Source organism: Rhincodon typus, chromosome 28 (assembly GCF_021869965.1).
Source record: "Rhincodon typus isolate 14 chromosome 28, sRhiTyp1.1, whole genome shotgun sequence".
In the NCBI taxonomy this organism is placed as follows: Eukaryota; Metazoa; Chordata; class Chondrichthyes; order Orectolobiformes; family Rhincodontidae; genus Rhincodon; species Rhincodon typus.
Window position 1 is genome coordinate 38470943 of NC_063359.1, and position 17501 is coordinate 38488443.

The window sequence follows — 17501 nt, forward strand, 5'->3', positions numbered from 1 at the left end:
CATTTGTTGAGCTCCCTGCCTGTTTGTTAGTGGTGGAAGGTGAAATATATTTCAAGTTAAGCACCTTTCTAATTAGGTTTTCCCTAAGTACCTGAGCTGGAGGAGTGTGTGTTGAATGCAAAAGCAGTGTCCCTGAATCTCCTCAGAATTAATATAACATTGCACATTTTGCAAACTAAATTTCTAGATGAAACTTGCATTTGCAATGATCGCAGATCGGTGTTAGAAGGACAAGAGGTGATATAGAAATGGTCCTTGAAACTTCTCTTCGGACTCAATCAAACTGAAACTGCCCCAAATGCAAAAACAATGTAGATAAACATAGGTCAAGGTAACAGCTCCTGCACCTGCTCGATGTACCCAATATCAGCTGAATCTCACAGCAAGAAGCTGGGCAATTTGACCCCTGCTAAACTGGGTTAAGTGGATGCTGCAGGGTTACCTGCACTTGGCTGCCATAGCAACAGGAGTAGGCCTTTTGGCCTATTGAGGCCGACAGTGCCATCCTGTTAGATCATGCCTGCCCTCAGCTCCAACTGGCCACCCGTGTTCTGTATTTCTTGAGTCCCCTTAACCCATCGCTGTCCGAATTGGGCAATGTAGTTGAGTGGGGACCAGAGTTCCAGAGTATCACATCTCTTTGTGTCAGAGGGAGGCCCGAATCTTCTCACTAAGGATCTCGTACTCATTTTGAGAGTATTTTTTTAAGATTATATTTTAAGATTATCTCATTCTGGTAAGGCTTGCCTTACCAGAAGCTATAGTTTCTCTTTATCTACTGTACCAAATATTTCCAATATTTTAAACCACTCTAGAAATGAGAAACAGGGGATCATAAACAATACCGGAAATTAACATCGATGTACTAACTGGAAATTGAGCTAATTATATCCATATAAGGTAGTAGTAACTGGCACTTCTCTAAGACTGTAAGATGTAAGAAATTAGGCCATTCAGCCCATCGAAGCTGCTCTGCCATTTTATGAGATGGTGACTGATCTGATCCTCCCCGACTCCACTCTCCTGTCTTTTGTCCACAACTCAATTCTTTTACTGATCAAAAATCTGTCTATCTTAGCTTTGAGTATACTTAATAACCCAGCTTCTACAGCCTTCTGCAATAAGGAATTCCACAGATTCACTGCCTTCGGAGAGAAGACATTCCTCCTCATCTCTATCTCAAACCTCTTACTCTGAGATGATACCACCTGGTCCTAGACTTTCCCACAAGGGGAAACAACCTCTCTGCATTGACCCTGTCAAGTCCACATGTTCATGCATATCCTCCCTCCGATATGTTATTGTAAAGGCAAAAGAAAGTACGTTTATATAAAACTTGACAGTCAGGCTTCTCTCACCTTGTACTGTGGTCAGTCAGGCAGCCAAGTATGTGCACAGAAAGCTCCCACATAACAGCAGCGTGATATTGTGCAGATCATCTGCTTTTGTGATGCTGGTTGGGATAAATATTGGCCAGTGCAAACTCCCCTGGTCTTCCTGGAAATCACTCACGCCTGTTTGAGAGGGAATCCAGTTTAGTATGTGAAGCAGCAGTCCCTCAGACAGTGCAGCACCCCCACCGTGTGGGAGCACTAGCCGTGACATTTTGTGGCCCTGGAGTGGGATCTGAATCAAGAACATTTTGATTCCAAGGGGACAGTGCTGCTGACTGAGCCACAGCTGGCCGTCCAGTCGAGGTTGATTCGCAAAAGTACAACCGACCTCCCGTGGCATTGCTCACGGTGCTAGGGGGTAGGGAGGGGGGAAGAGGCAGCGGCCTAACTCTGAGACCAATCGTACTCAGCCCCCTCTCTCTAACACCTTGCCAGGACACACGGATGTTCCACCGGAGCCCAGAAAGAGTCTGGAGTCTGCGAGGGTTTCCTCAAACTAGGAACAGAGCTGTGGATGGCTCCCAGTGCTGTATTCAATCTCCAGGAGAACCCCAAAGAATTCCAAAAGGAAGCCAGTCCGTTTCCGGTAGGGCAGGCTAAACAGAGTTCAATTCCAACATCACCCTCTCATTGACTGCTCTGATCAATCAATTATAAATGATATAGGGGTAGAGCCACGGTAGATAGGAGGAAACTTTTCCCCCTTGATGGAGGGATGGATGAGCAGGGGCGTAGACTTAAGGCAAGGGGCAGAAGATTTAGAGGGAATGAGAGGAAGAACTTTGTCACCCAGAGGGTGATGGGATTCTGGAACTCACTGCCTCTAAGGCTGGTAGAGGCAGAAACCCTCATAACATTTACATAAACGATGAGAATTTAGGAGGCATGGTTAGTAAGTTTGCAGATGACACCAAAACTGGTGGTATAGTGGACAGTGAAGAAGGTTATCTAAGGTTACAAAGGGATCTTGATCAATTGGACCATTGGGCTGAGCAGTGGTAGATGGAGTTTAATTTGGATAAATGCAAGGTACTACATTTTGGTAAGACGAACAAGGGCAGGATTTATACACTCAATGGTAGGGGGCCCTGGGTAGCGTTGTAGAACAGAGAGACCTAGGGGTTCATGTACATAGTTCATTGAAAGTTGTGTACAGGTAGACAGGGTGGTTAAGAAGGTGTTTAGCACACTTGCCTTCATTGCTCACACCACTGAGTATAGGAGTTGGAACATCATGTGGAGGTTGTACAGGATGTTGGTGAGACCACTTTTGTAATATTGTGTACAGTTCTGGTTATCCTGCTATGGGAAGGATATTATTAAATTGGAAAGGGCGAAGAAAAGATTGACCATAATGTTACTGGGATGGAGGGTTTGAGTTATAAGGAGAGGCTGGATAAGCTGGGACGTTTTTCACTGGAGTGTAGGAGGTTGAGGGGTTAAATTTTAGAGGTTTATAAAATCATGAGGGGCGTAGATAAGGTGAATAGCAAATGTCATTTCCCTGGGTTGGGGAATTCAAAACTAGGAGGCATATTTTTAAGGTGAGAGGAGAAAGATTTAGAAGCGGCCTGAGGGGCAACTTTTTCCACACAGTGTGTGGTTCGTATGTGGAATGAAGTGCCAGAGGAAGGGGTGGATGCAAATTTGATTTGACTTGATTTATTGTCATGTGTACCTAAGTACAGTGAACAGCTTTGTTTGCGAGCAGTACAGGCAGATCATAGTAAGCAAGGATGTACAGATCACAGGGTGCTTGGACAGAGTGAGGCATACAGGTTACAACTACACAGGAGGTGGGCAAAACAAGGTTAACATTATTTGAAGTGAGAGAGGTCCAACCATCAGTCTAATAACGGCAGGGAAGAAGCTGTTCTTGAACCTGTTGGTGCGTGTGTTCAAGCTTCTGTATCTTCTGCCTGATAGAAGAGGTTGTAGGAGAGCATTACTGGGTGGGAGGGTTACAACATTTAAAAGACATTTTGGCAGGAACATTAATAGGAAAGAATGAGAAGGATATGGGCCAGATGCAGGCAAATGGGATTAGTTTAGTTTGGGATAATGTTCGGCATGGACTGGTTGAACCAAAAGGTCTGTTTCTGTGCTGTATGATTCTGTGACATTGAAGAAGTATTTAGATGTGTACTTGCGATACCAAGACATACAAGGCTATAGGCCAAGTGTTGGGAAATGGAATTGGAATAGTTAGGTGGTTGTTATTGACCAGTGTGAACACAATGGGCCGAAGGGCCTGTTTTTGTGCTGTCGATCTCAATGACTATTTCCTGCGATCAGAGTGATGGGTGTTAGAAAATGAGGATGGATTGAGGTCATGACTAATCGTAGGATCCAGGGATTATAAACCACTCGGGAGTTGGTCCCTAAACGGAGAGAGACTGTGTGGCATCATCTGAACCACAAAACCAAAATTAAAGCCTTACAACATAATCCTGTGCAAATATAGACCTGTCCATATAGTGAACAGGGGAGGATCAAATCCTTGGACTTTCTCTGTTCAGCTATCAACAGTAACATAACCTGACCAAGTGCTCAAGATGAGGATACAACGAAATAAGTCCGATCCTCCCAACATTGAACAAACAGACCGTGTCCTGGGCACACTGCCCACATCCAGCCCATCACTAAACCCGCACTTTCCCATTCACCCATCGCCCCATGTACTCGCTGCCCTACACTGACCCCAAACCAACAACACTGCAGTTCAAAATTCTCAAATTCCTCCCGCTCCCTGTCACCTCCTCCAGCCTGATCACCATCCAGGATCTCCCTGTTACAATTCTGACATCGAGCACCCCTCTCTCCTCGATTTTAACTGTGCTGTCACCAGCTGTGCCCACAGCCGTTAAACCCTCCCCCAAATCTCCCTCCCTCCCCTTCCTGCCGTCTTAAAAGCCTACCTCTTTGACTGAGCTCCACCATCCATGGGGACATCCATTAGCATGTCTCACTGCTTGGTTTATGTGCCAGTGAACCTATTTTTGGGACGTTTTACTCTGTTAGGGACACTACATAAATACAGGTAGCTGTTGGGTCATGCCTGAAGTATAAGCCATTCATCGTCATCAAGTTACCATTATCATTGCTGGTGGTTAGTGAGTGATGAGTACAATTCCAACAGAATGTTGATATCTCCTTATCACCCAGGTAACCATGCTACCTTTGACGTCTAGCATCAGTCTCTTTATGACAATATAAAGTATCGGTTTCCGTGGTAAAGTTGCATCAAGGAAAAGGGAATGTATGGATGAGCACAGAAATGTTAACAAGGAGTTGGTAATTTGGTCCATCGCATTCGTACTGGCCGATAGCAAGCAATGCAATGATAAAGGGTAATGTCACCAGACTAGCAATCCAGAACTCCCTGGCTAATGTTTAGGGGATGTTGGTTCGAATCCCAGCGTGGTGGATGGTGACATTTAATAATAATAAAAGCCGACATAAAAAGCTAGCAGAATGCCAACCACTGTCGCAAAAATGTATCTGGTTCACTAATGCCCTTAAGGGAAGGAAACTGCCATCCTTACCTGGTCTGGGCCTACATGTGACTCCAGGCCCACAGCAATTTGTGGTTGACTCTTACCTGTTGAAGGGTGTAAACCTGAAACGTCAGCTTTCCTGCTCCTCTGATGCTGCCTGGCCTGCTGTGTTCATCCAGCTGCACGCTGTGTTATCTCAGACTACAGCATCGGCAGTTCGTACAGTCTCTGTGTGGTTGACTCTTAGCTGCTCTCTGAGCAATTAGGGATGGGCAATAAATGCTGGCCTGGCTAATGATGCCCACATCCCATGACTGAATAAAAACACAGGAGCCTAATCTCAGATTTGAGCTGTGTGTCCCCAGGGCCATTCAGGCACCTCGCTTGCTGCCCACCCACCGGGTCCTCTGTGTGAGGGATCTCAGCCTGTTACTAAGGTGAAACCTCAGAAAAACCTGTGTCTCTACAGCACGTGTTGAGACCTAAGGGCCAGTCCAAAATCACTTTGCAGCCAATGGAATCCTGTTTTAAACTGCAGTCACTGTCATAACATGCTGGCCAAATTGTGCACAGCAGGATCCCACCAATGTAGTGCCATGACGGCCCGATCATCTGTTTCTTTTTTAGCAATGCCGATTGGCCCCAGGGCACACAGCCTGCATGGGAACACTAACTGAGAGCTGGGTGTAGCCCTCTCTCTATCCTATAATTTGAAGAGGAAAGCATTCTTTATATCAGGTTATAAGGGGATTTTATTTAATACTCTGAGTTCATGATGTGGGACACACTGACTGAAGTGGATTTAATCATAACTTTCAGAAGGGAATTTGACGTGTTCCTGGAAGTTTTGCTAGGCTACATGGGAGAAAGAGCAATTGACAGCATGGGCGCTGTTTTGATATTCTTTAAAAGGGCTGGCACAGTTACCATGGACTCAATGACCTCTTTTCATGATGTTAGAGTGTACCTGAAGGTTTAAACAGTGACAAACACTTTACAGTGAATACCCAAACAGGACTGGACAGGCTAGATGCAGGAAGAATGTTCCCGATGTTGGGAAAGTCCAGAACAAGGGCTGACAGTCTAAGAATGTAGGGTAAGCCGTTCAGGACTGAGATGAGGAAGAAATTTTTCGCACAGAGTTGTGAACCTGTGGAATTCTCTCCCACAGAAAACTGTTGGGGCAAGTTCATTAGATATCACGGAATCCCTACAGTGTGGAAACAGGCCCTTCGGCCTGACAAGTCCACACTGACCCTCGGGGCATCCCACCCAGACCCCATCCCTGCTATAACCCCCCTAATCTACACATCCCTGAACACCACAGGCAATTTAGCATGGCCAATCCACCGAGCATGCACATCTTTGGACTGTGGGAGGAAACCAGAGCAAACCCACGCAGACACTGGGAGAATGTGCAAACTCCACACAGACAGTCGCCCGAGGATGGAATTGAACCCAGGTCCCTTGCACTGTGAGGCAGCAGTGCTAACCACTGAGCTGCCTTGTTTTCAAAATTCTCGCCTTTATAGGTATTAGCAGCAAGAGTAGGCCATTTGGCCCTTCAAGCCTGTTCCATCATTCAATAAGATCACAGCAAGGAGGCTGAGGGGGCGACCTGATAGAAGTAGATAAAGTGATCACAGGCATGGATAGGGTGTACAGTGACAGTCTCTTTCCCCAGGGTGGAAATGCTGGGGAGACTGGCTGAAGGTGTGGTGGAGTGGTGGGGGGGGAGATGTGAGAGGCAGGATTCTTACACAGAGGGTGGTAGCTGCATGTGCAGCGCTGTACTGTTCTGTGTCCTATGGCTGATCCTGATTGTAATCTCAGCTCCACTTCTGTGGAAAGTAATGGACCCAAAAGTGAGCCTTCGGGAACACCAACCAAAGTTACATCCCAACCTGAAAATATACTTCCATTCACCAACATGCTTTGCTCCCAGCACTTTCCCTGCAGTTAGACACAGAGACCACAAGGATTACGAACAGGAGTAGGTCATTCGGCCCCTCGAGGCTCCTCTCCCATTTAATAGGATCATGGCTGATCCAACACTCTTCATGTCCACTTTCCTGCGTTTTCCTGTGACACTTGATTCCCCGACTGATTAGGAATCTATCTATTCTGACCTTAAATACACACAAGGACTCTGCCCCCACAGCTCTCTGTGGCAAGGAGTTCCAATGACTCAACGTTGTGAGGGAAGAAATTCCTCCCCATCTCAGTCTGAAATTGGAGCCCCTTAATAGAGTCCTATTTCTTCATTAGCCTGCTGTGTTGTACCTGTCAAAGACCTTCCAAAGGTTTTGCATTTGCAGTGTCTAGCACTTTGATCGACATTCCGTGACTTCGTCAAAACATTTATTCCAGTTAGTCAGACACCATATGTATGTCTATTTACACATCATGGTCTGTCATGTGAGCCTAGAGCCCATGCTGACCCTCCCAGCGCAGTACTGAGGGAGTGTTACACTGCTGTCATTGGTAAGCTGTGCAGTGAAAGGAGTACGCTGGCCGTTGGCGTACTGGGAATGCAGTTTGTCCACCAGCAAATTCTCTCTAACAGCCACGAGATAAATCACTAGTTAATCTGGTTAACGATCAGGGATCAGTGTTGACCAGCGCACCAACTCGAACCTCGTTGCCCTTTGCAAAACAAAAAAAAAATGGCCTTGCAATCCTTTGCAACTATTTCAGATGTGGCTCCAAAAGAAATGCCAGTCTTTCCAGAAACTGCACTGGAATTAGAACGATGTTAAAAATAGCTGGGCCCTATCGTAGGCTGTTGTCTCTCAAGTTCAATTCTTAATATATTAAAAGACGTGCTATTCTTTACCCTCTCTTGAGCAAATCTGTTTAAATATTGATCAATTCAACACTGCAACAAGTGTCCTGACTACGTACGAGGTAGAGAAAATATCAGGTGTTTCTCTGTGCAGGAGACCTTCTATATATCAAGGTCAGTTGCTATGACCTCTGAATGGTGCTTGTCTCTGTGTTTGCAGTGAGGCAGTACTGAGGATCGCTGCGGTCCCCTAGCAGCATCAGGTATCCACTCTAGTGCCACCTGACTCATCTTACATTTTCCACATTGCTCTGTGGCCTCAGGAATAGCACTCACCGGGTCAGAAAGCTCTGAGTTGATAAATCCTGCTTTGGAGACAGAGGAGTCTAGACTGCCTCACTGTGTAGCACTGTGGGAGTGCTGTAAAACCGCAAATGCTGAATCTTGGACAAGATATGAAACCATATCCCTGTCTGCTCTCTGGGCTGGTCAGAATTATTTCACAGGAGAACAAGGGTATTTCTCCCCAGTGTTCAAGACAATATTTACCCTTCAAAAAACTTCACAAAAATGTATGAACGACAAAGTACAGTGGGTACTGAAGATAGAAAATTAGAAGAGAAAGTGCAGGGGTAGATTATCTGGTCATGATGGGGTTGCTGTTTGTGGGATCTTGCAGTGTGCAAATTTGGTTACGTTCCAGCAGTTCCAAAAGTATGCTGCAGGCTGTGAGAGGCATGGGACAGCAATAGAACAGAAAATACAAGGCTTTTTCTTTGGTCGGGGGGGAGGAACTGTAAGTACCAGGTTTAATGGAGGAGGCAAACTGAGGGATAGTTGGGAATATAATGGAAGTGCCCCACTCTGAGAGTGGAGGATGAATTATCTGCTGTGTTTAGAATAGAATCATAGATCATAGAATCCCTACAGTGTGGAAACAGGCCCTTCAGCCCAACAAATCCACACTGACCCTCAGAGCACCCACCCCCCACAATGTACAGGTCCCTGAACACTATGGGGCAATTATAGCATGGCCAATCCACCCTAACCTGCACATCTTTGGACTGTAGGAGGAAACCCATGCAGGCATGGGGAGAATGTGCAAACTCCACACAGACAGTTGCCTGAGGGTGGAATTGAACCTAGGTCCCTGGTGCTGGGAGGCAGCAGTGCTAGCCACTGTGCCACTGTGCTGCCCCCTAATTATGCAGGATGAACAAAGCCAGCACTTTTTTTATCCACATGCAGCTCACATCATTGTCCAAAGTAAAATAAAGTTAAAATTGCCATTGTCCTAGCAGGCCACAGGCCTGCTGTCTCATTAGGGAGAGAACTGGTGGTGGTTTAATGTCTCAGGTGATGGGGAAGAGAGGTTGAGAAGGAGAGTCCTTCACGGCAACTTCAGCTGGTGTAGGAATTGAACCCACGCTATCAGTAGTGCTCTGTATCACAAACCAGCCGACCAGCCAACTGAACTAACCAAGTCCCAGACTGGTATCTGAAGTGATGCTCACACAACCTCGACCAGTGTTGGTTCAATTCAATTCTGCACACGCTGTACAGACAATAACAGTGCGACTCAGTGTTCCTGGAACATTGCCTAATGAGGTCAGCTTCTATTCTCACTGAACTGTTATTTGCTGAAATACGCAGCACCATCTGGGACTGATAGTATGCACTAGATAGTCAGGCCAGCTCAGCAACACTGAGCAAGAAGGATTTGATCTGGTCAGTTTTTTTTTACTGGTCTCACAATGACATCTACCAGGAGCCATGACTCCCAGCGATTACTTTGCCAAATCAGAGCAGATCGGAGAATACCGGCTTTCCATGAAATTTCTGTCCGTATTTCAAAGTGATTTTGCAGATTCTCATTACAGCGTATTGCTGTGCTTAACATACATAGCCCGTGGACTAGAACTATTCATATCATTGGTACCAGAAAAAAACAGGCCATTCATCCCAACACCTCATGCTTGATGTGAGCCTCTTATTATCCTATTTCATCTCCTCCGTCAATGTATCCCATTCCTTTCTCCCACATGCATTTATCTAGCTTTTTCTCTGTCGGCCAAGCGAGAGGTTTAGGGGTTCAATCCCATTACTTCGAATCCAGGTGGGCACTCTGAGGGAGAGCTGCTCTATCGAGTGACACCTTGTCTGTCTCCCCTAGGGAGGACTTTGAGGGTGTTGCAAACACTACTTTGACAAAAAGCAGGCTGATGCTCCCTGGTGGTGTGCTCACCAATATTTATCCCTCAACCAACATTCCTTCAAAACAATGTATCTGGGTATTTCTTAAACTGCAGCTCATGGGATCTTGCAGTGCCATGTTTCCTGCATGAGTTTGGTGACTACATTTCCAAACATGCTTCCCTGGTACCCAAGGTCATGAAAGGCACTATATAAATGCAAGTTTGTTCTTTCTTTCATTGGTGCAACCCGTGAACTTTAGATTCATAGTTAATGCACCATCAAACTTGTAGACTAAAGGCCCACATTGTAATAAGTCTTGCCCTTTATTTAATCTGTCTCCCTTGACTCATCACCAACTTGGTATTCAATTTGCTCCATAGTCAACAAAACCAGAGACACAGTTTATCTAGTACAGTGCAGACAATCCATTAATACTTCAAAGCAAAATCAGATCTCCAACTGATTATTACATTAGTTTTGGGAAAGGTGCCTATTGTTCGGAATAACTCTCAACTCCCTCAACGAGCAACTGAAAAGGGGCTGAAAACAGAGAGGGAACACTCCTGTCCCGGCACCAGTCCCAGTTAGTGGGGAGCTGCCCCATTTGGATGTTACAGAATCCAGCAACATCCGACACTGTGCACTGCTCACGGTCTTGACCGTGTGAGATTTGCTAAACTGTCACAGAATGATTTAGATAGAGGCACCAGAGAGGGATGCGTTATTAGACAGCTGAATGGACCTCTCTAACTTCAAACCTAACTTTGATCTTACTTTTGTGGACCTCCCTGTGTAGCTGTAACCTTGTATATCTCACTCTGTGCAAACATCCTATGATCTATATGTCCCTGCCTGTACCGCACATGAAACAAAACTTTTCACTGTGGTTAGGTACCATGTGACAACAATAAATCAAATCAATCCATGTCTCCATACGAACGGCCATAAAGAAATAGAATTTTCCTGTTCTCTCAAGTCAAATCTTTGACTGTTCAAATCTTTCCCACACTCGCTCACCCTTAACTGAAAGTGGTGGTATTTAGAAATGATCTTTTTTAATCAGCCTGTTTGGCCATGGACACAGAGCATTTGGCCATCACAGCATGAGGTGGGACTTGAATCTTCTACCCAGAGGAAGTATCACTGCTGCTGGCCCACAAAACCCCTGCCATGACATTCAGATAAGTGTCTTTTGCAACCTCAGGACATTCCAAAGCACTCTACAGCCAATGTAACCACTTTAAAGTGTAACTACTGTTAGAATGTAGAGGAACACAGCAGCTAATTTGTTCACAATGTCCCATAAACAGCGATGGTATCCCTCAAGGATCTGTGTTAGTGCCTCAGTTCTTCACATGGTTTTATTAATGACTTGGATAATGGTGGAGAAAGTCACATATCCAGCTTTGCTGATGACACAAAGTTAGGCAGCACTGTAGTTAGTGTGGATGTTGGTCCATCAATATCCTTTTACACTTTTACGCTAAGTGAATGGGCAACATTTGTGGCAGATGGAGTTCAATGTTAGTAAGTGTGAGGTTACCCAGTTTGGACCAAGAAAGGACAGACCAGTGTACTTTCTAAATAGTATGAAGTTCAATATAGTGAATGTCCAAGGAGACTGGGGAGTTTCCAGGTGTAAACATCTTTAAGGTGTCATGGACAGGTGCAGAAAATAATTAAGAATGCTAGTGGAATGCCAGTCTTTATAGCTAGAGGACTGGAGTATAAGGACAAAGAAGTTATGCTGCAGTTATACAAAACCCTGGAGTAACGAGAGACTATTAGGGCACCACACCTCAGAGAGGATGGATTGGCTTTGGAGGGAGCACAGGAATGTAGGTTTACAAGAATGATACCTGAACTTCAGGGGTTCAGTTAAGAGGATGGATTAAACAAGTTAGGGCTGTTTCTCTCAATTTACAAGGTTAAGGGGTGATCTGATCAAAGTCTTCAAGATATTAACAGGAAAATACAGGGTAGATAAATTATTTCCAGTGTCCAGTCTGAGGCCGTTTAGGAGAGTTGTTTGAAAGCACTGCTACACACAGAAGGTAGGAGAGGTTTGGAACTCTCTTCAATAGGAGCTGTGGACGCTGAATCAATTGTTGGTTTTAAATTTAAGATAGATAAATCATCGTTAAGCAAAGGTACAAAGGGATATGGGCAAAGGGAGGGACATGGTGTTAGTCCACAGATCAGCCATGATCTCATTCAATGGTATTAAAGGGGCTGAATGGCCTACTCCTTTCCTATGTTTCCTAAATGACCATGTTGTTTATTTTTGAGGAATTACCGTAGGCCCAGGGCAGCACTGGCTTCCTCTGTTACATTCCATGGAATATTTGCCATCCAACTGAAAAACTCTCTGTATACTTTTTAAAACCAGGAGATCAGAACAGTACACTGTATGACAGGGACACCTAAAATGTGTGACACAGTGGGAGCTGCAGCTTACTACTTTGCTGTAGCCTCCTCACCCATCCTGACCCCCCTCAACACCAGCTGCTTAAACACCTTGTTCTTCCCCTCAGTTCCCTCCTTTTCACCTTCGACAGTACCTGCAGGGGAGGGTAATATCTGCCCCCAGCCTATCAGTGCCACTACGACCCAGTAAACCCAGCCAAGGACCACTTCCATGTTGTTTGCCCCCTCCCGAACTCTCTTTAACACTTCCCACAGAATGTTACAGCAGTGAATGGGGCTATTTGACTCACTGGGCTTTGCAATGGCTGTTTCAAACAGTAATCCAGTTAGCTTCACTCTCCTCCCACATCCCAGCAAACTGTTTTTGCTATCAATATTTTGGCGTATTCCATTTCGAAAGCCACTGCTAAATCAGTTTCAGTTCCTTCCCAGGCAGTATATTCCAAATCTTCTCTGTGCATTGTGTAAAAACCTCCGAACATTACTTAGTCCTAGGGATAGTAAGAACTGCCGATGCTGGAGTCAGAGATAACACAGTGTGGAGCTGGAGGAACACAGCAGGCCAGGCATCATCAGAGGAGCAGGAAAGCTGACGTTTCAGGTCGGGACCCTTCTTCAGCAAAGGAGAGGGGCTCCCCTTCCCCTTTCAGAGTCCCCTTCCCCTCCCCCATTTCTGAAGAAGGGTCCTGACCCAAAACGTCAGCTTTCCTGCTGCCTGGCCTGCTGTGTTCCTCCAGCTCTACACTGTGTTGTCTTATTACTTAGTCCTAGCTGTTTCTGCCAATGGATTTAAATTTGATTATTGCCCTTTCAGCCATTGGAAACAGTTTCTTTGCATGTCTCACGATTCTATCAAATCTTAGCCGATCAATCTCTGAGGACAGGAACCAGCATCTATGCCCTGCTCACGTGACTGTCATACAGCACGGAAATAGACCCTTCGGTCTAACCAGTCCATGCTGACCATAACCCCAAACTAAACTAGTCCCACCTGCCTGCTCCTGGCCCATATCCCTCCAAACCTTTCCTATTCATGTACTTATCCAAATGTCTTTTAAATGTTGTAATTGTGCCCACATCCACCACTTCCTCTGGATGTTCAGTCCACACGCTCTGTGTAAAAAATTTGCCCCTCATATCTTGTTAAAATCTCTCTCCTCTCACTTTCCTTCCTTTTCCCAGCAAACATTCCAGACTGTCCCGCTGGTATTTTTTTTTGCAGAACCCTTGTTCATCCTCAGGAGCTGTTCTGTATAACCAGCAGACATGACTTCCAACATCCTTCAGGGTGAACAGTGTAGACTCCATTTATGGTCCTTGAAGCAGGGGTGGCTCAGTTGTGCCTGAGGCAAGTCAACTGTGCCCTGTGTACAAGGCAGAGGGACACAGATTCCTGTTGAACCCACTTTTATTCTAACAATACAAGTGGGCAAGGACCTGGAAGATTAGAATAGTGGGGATTAGAACAGTGATCTCTTAGAACATAGAACATAGAACAGTGCAGCACAGTACAGGCCCTTTGGCCCACGATGTTGTGCCGAAATTTTACCCTAAACCTAAGGTCTATCTAACCTCCACCCCTACCTTATACTATCATCCATATGCCTATCTAATAGCCGCTTAAATGCCCCTAATAAGGCCGGCTCCACTACCCTCTCCGGCAATGCATTCCACGCCCCGACCACTCTCGGAGTAAAGAACCTACCTCTGACATCTCCCCTATATCTACCGCCACTCACTTTAAAACTATGCCCCCTCGTAATAGCTACCTCCACCCTAGGAAAATGTCTCTGGCTGTCTATCTATACCCCTTGGCTCATATGGGCTGCTGGCCCTTCTTATAGAACATAGAACATAGAACATAGAACATTACAGCGCAGTACAGGCCCTTCGGCCCTCGATGTTGCGCCGACCTGTGAAACCAATCTGAAGCCCATCTAACCTAAACTATTCCATTATCATCCATATGTTTATCCAATGACCATTTAAATGCCCTTAAAGTGGGCGAGTCTACTATTTTTTCAGGCAGGGCATTCCACGCCCTTACTACTCTCTTACTACTACTCTTCTACGCCCTTACTACTTTCTATGCTGTAGCCCTCCCTCTGAACTTGTTAGTATTCGTCAACAGAGAGTCTCGAGTCAAATAGAGTTAAGACTTTGTACATGATCTAACTTCTTCAAATTCTGTTTCTTTCGAAAGGTCCAGTTGGGAGCTGCCTGATCTCAGAGATGGACTTATTTCAGCAATAAGTGACTCGGATGGAGTTAACTACCCCTGGTACGGAAACACCACAGAAACTCACACTATTGTGGGGCCCACCAAAAGGGAAGTGCGTTTCACGGTCAGCATGAATGATAACTTCTACCCCAGCGTCACCTGGGCTGTCCCAGTCAGCAGGTCTAACACTGCCCAGCTCACCAGTATCATGAGGGACCAAAGCTTTACCACATGGTTAGTTGCCTCCAACACAGGCACAGGTGAAGTCATTGTGCTGCAGACCATCAAGTGGAGGATGAAGCTTCACATCGCTGTGGATCCCAGCAAAGCGCTGGGGGAGCGGGCCGTGCTGCTGGAGCCCATCAAGCAGGAGACCCCCTCGATCCTCAGCAAGAATGAGCCCATCGCCCTCAATGCCCTGAGGAAACCTAACGCCAACGACGCCCAGGTCTTGATGTGGCGGCCCAGTGTGGGTCAGCCCGAAGTGGTCATTCCCCCGAAAATCTGACGGGCACTAGCGAGTGTGTCGACTTGCACAGGGGAGGGGGTGTTGGTAATAGAGGTCCCCAAAGCGACACGCCTTCATGAACCACGCACGAAAAATACAACCGTTCTACCTTGAACTGGAAATGGTTGTCGGAGTGTGCAGAGACCATCACTGTGCTGCAATCCGATTGATTAACTCAGCTACAACAAAAGGCCATAGCACTGTGGGATCATCTCATCATAAAGACTCTTCCTTTGTCCTCGGCTCTCTCTGTCAAAGCATTGCACAACTCCACAAAACTTTTACTGGATCCTGTCCAGAACTGGAACTGCACTTGAACATGAACTTTTGCGATTTTATTTGTTTTTGTAAAAGACAAACCTCTTCTCGCCATGCTGCCTTAAGTTAGCAAAAGCATCTCATTGCAAATGTTTGCCTTAAGAGAAAAATGGGTCAAAGTATTTCATTGTGAGCATAGATTGAATGCTGTCTCTTTAATAAGCTGCAATATATGACTGCAAACCACCAGCCTGTTTCATCTCCAGAATGTTTCTCACTTACAATCCTGAATTGTTTTAGTGTAAATGGTGAGGTCCCACTAAACAGGTTTGGATGGGGAATCTAGTCAATATCATCATTGCTTAAGAATCTTAATGAAAGGTGACCATAGCAACATAGAAAATAGGAGCAGGAGTAGGCCATTCGGCCCCTTCCATTCAACATGACCATGTCCAGGAGTTTCAAATAAATGGTCAATTTGATCAAACCAAGATTCACCTCACACACACACAAAATTCACCTCAGTTGTCCAAAATCGGTGTCACTAATCTCTGGAGGATTAGTGGGGTTTTTTTTTTGAATAGTATATAACTTACACAAAGCTGTTGCAGTTTCAAAGATCTGTGTCACAGCTGCTAGCCCCCAGTTAAGAGTTCAACCCCGTGGATCTAGAGGATGAAGGGGTGACTTGGAAGGCCACACTTGTCCATACATTCTAGAACAGATGGGCAGAATGTCATCCCTTCTACACAGTCATCACAGAGAACCGTGCTGGTGTTTGTTTGTATCCACACGTGTACGGGGCTGGATTGGATTTTTACTGTCCACATGTCAACCATCGAACTGGCATCATTCATAACCGAGAGCAAGCCCATTCAGCTCATGTGCACCTTTCTCACACCATCAGCATATCCATCTATTCCTCTATTCCTCATGCACTTGTCCAGCTTCCCCATAAATACATCGACACTGATTCAGTGTGGTGGCAGGTTCCACACTCCGGTGTGTTTCTTCTGAATTCCCGATTAGGTAGTGACTGTCAGGGGATGTGGAGACATCTCCAGTTTTCCCTGCACTATTGAAGGCCTCGTCAGTTTTAAAGACCTCCAACAAGTCACCCATCTGATACTGCACTGACAGGAGAGTCTTTTCTGAGCGATTTATAGCTCTTGTGCGCCACAGGTAATGTGACCTGATCAAAAACAATTCTGAGGCATCAAGCGACAACTAGTCGGTCACAGGTAAGATACTCAGCACATTTTGTTTTTGGCTCTCATGTGTCAGATTGTGTAGCTCATGACGCAATGCATCAAGACTCATGTATCTGTGCTGCTCCCCTCATTGTGCAGCACAAACACAAACAGTGTTAAGGGTTAATCAAGTCAATAATGTTATTTATAGAATCATGTGGCTGTAAAAGTTTTTGCAAACGATTTAGGGCTCGGGGTGAGGGGGATGTTGCCGATACTGTGATACACTGCAACACTCGCGCCTGAATCTAGGATGGGGTCCGTTTTCATCTGAAGCTGTGAAAACTTGCGAAAAAAAAATACACAAAGAAAAATGCTCTTTGAAAGAGACAATTAAAAACAAAATGTGGAAAAACAGAAGTCTCTGGGCTCTCACTAATTGTCCCCAATATTTCCGTAATGCACGTTCGAGATGGGTTGGAGGCGAAAATGCAGCAATGATCTGAGTTCAACAACAAAGTCAGTCTCCCACTGAGGTACAGGAGACAGTTACATAGCAGCATTGCTGCCAGCCTCGTGATCCAGCGGATACTATAGTGGACATGAGTTCAAATCCCAACTGCAAATTGCAAGCTGTACTCCATCGCTGTAAAAATCCCACCTGGTTCATTAGAATCCCTACAGGGTGAAGCAGGCTATTCAGCCCATTGAGTCCACACTGACCCTCCAAAGAATATCCCACCCAATCTCCATAACCCCATGTTTCCCATGGCTAACCCACCCTAACCTGCACACCTTTGTGACCATGGGAGGGAACTCCACGCAGACGCGGGGAGAATGTGCAAACTCCACACAGACAGTGGCCTGAGGGTGGGATCAAACCCAGGTCCCTGGCGCTGTGAAGCAACAGTGCTAACCACTGAGCTACCATGTCCTCCCTTCAGGGAACCAAATCTGTTGAATAAAAGCCAAAAGGACTGCGGATGCTGTGAATCAGGAACAAAAACAGAAGTTGCTGGAAAAGC

The 17501-nt window shown here is 45.7% G+C and overlaps 1 protein-coding gene across 1 annotated transcript in view; it reads left to right on the forward strand.

Annotated features, from left to right (window-relative positions):
- LOC109924765 (protein FAM78B-like) overlaps positions 1 to 16893 on the forward strand; it is a 19132-nt gene extending 2239 nt beyond the window's left edge. Inside the window, exon 2 of the mRNA XM_048613624.1 lies at positions 14503 to 16893. Within this exon, the coding sequence (XP_048469581.1) occupies positions 14503 to 15028 (526 nt within the window). The 3' untranslated portion in view covers positions 15029 to 16893. The remainder of the gene's footprint in view (positions 1 to 14502) is intronic.
- Positions 16894 to 17501: the final 608 nt, after the last annotated feature.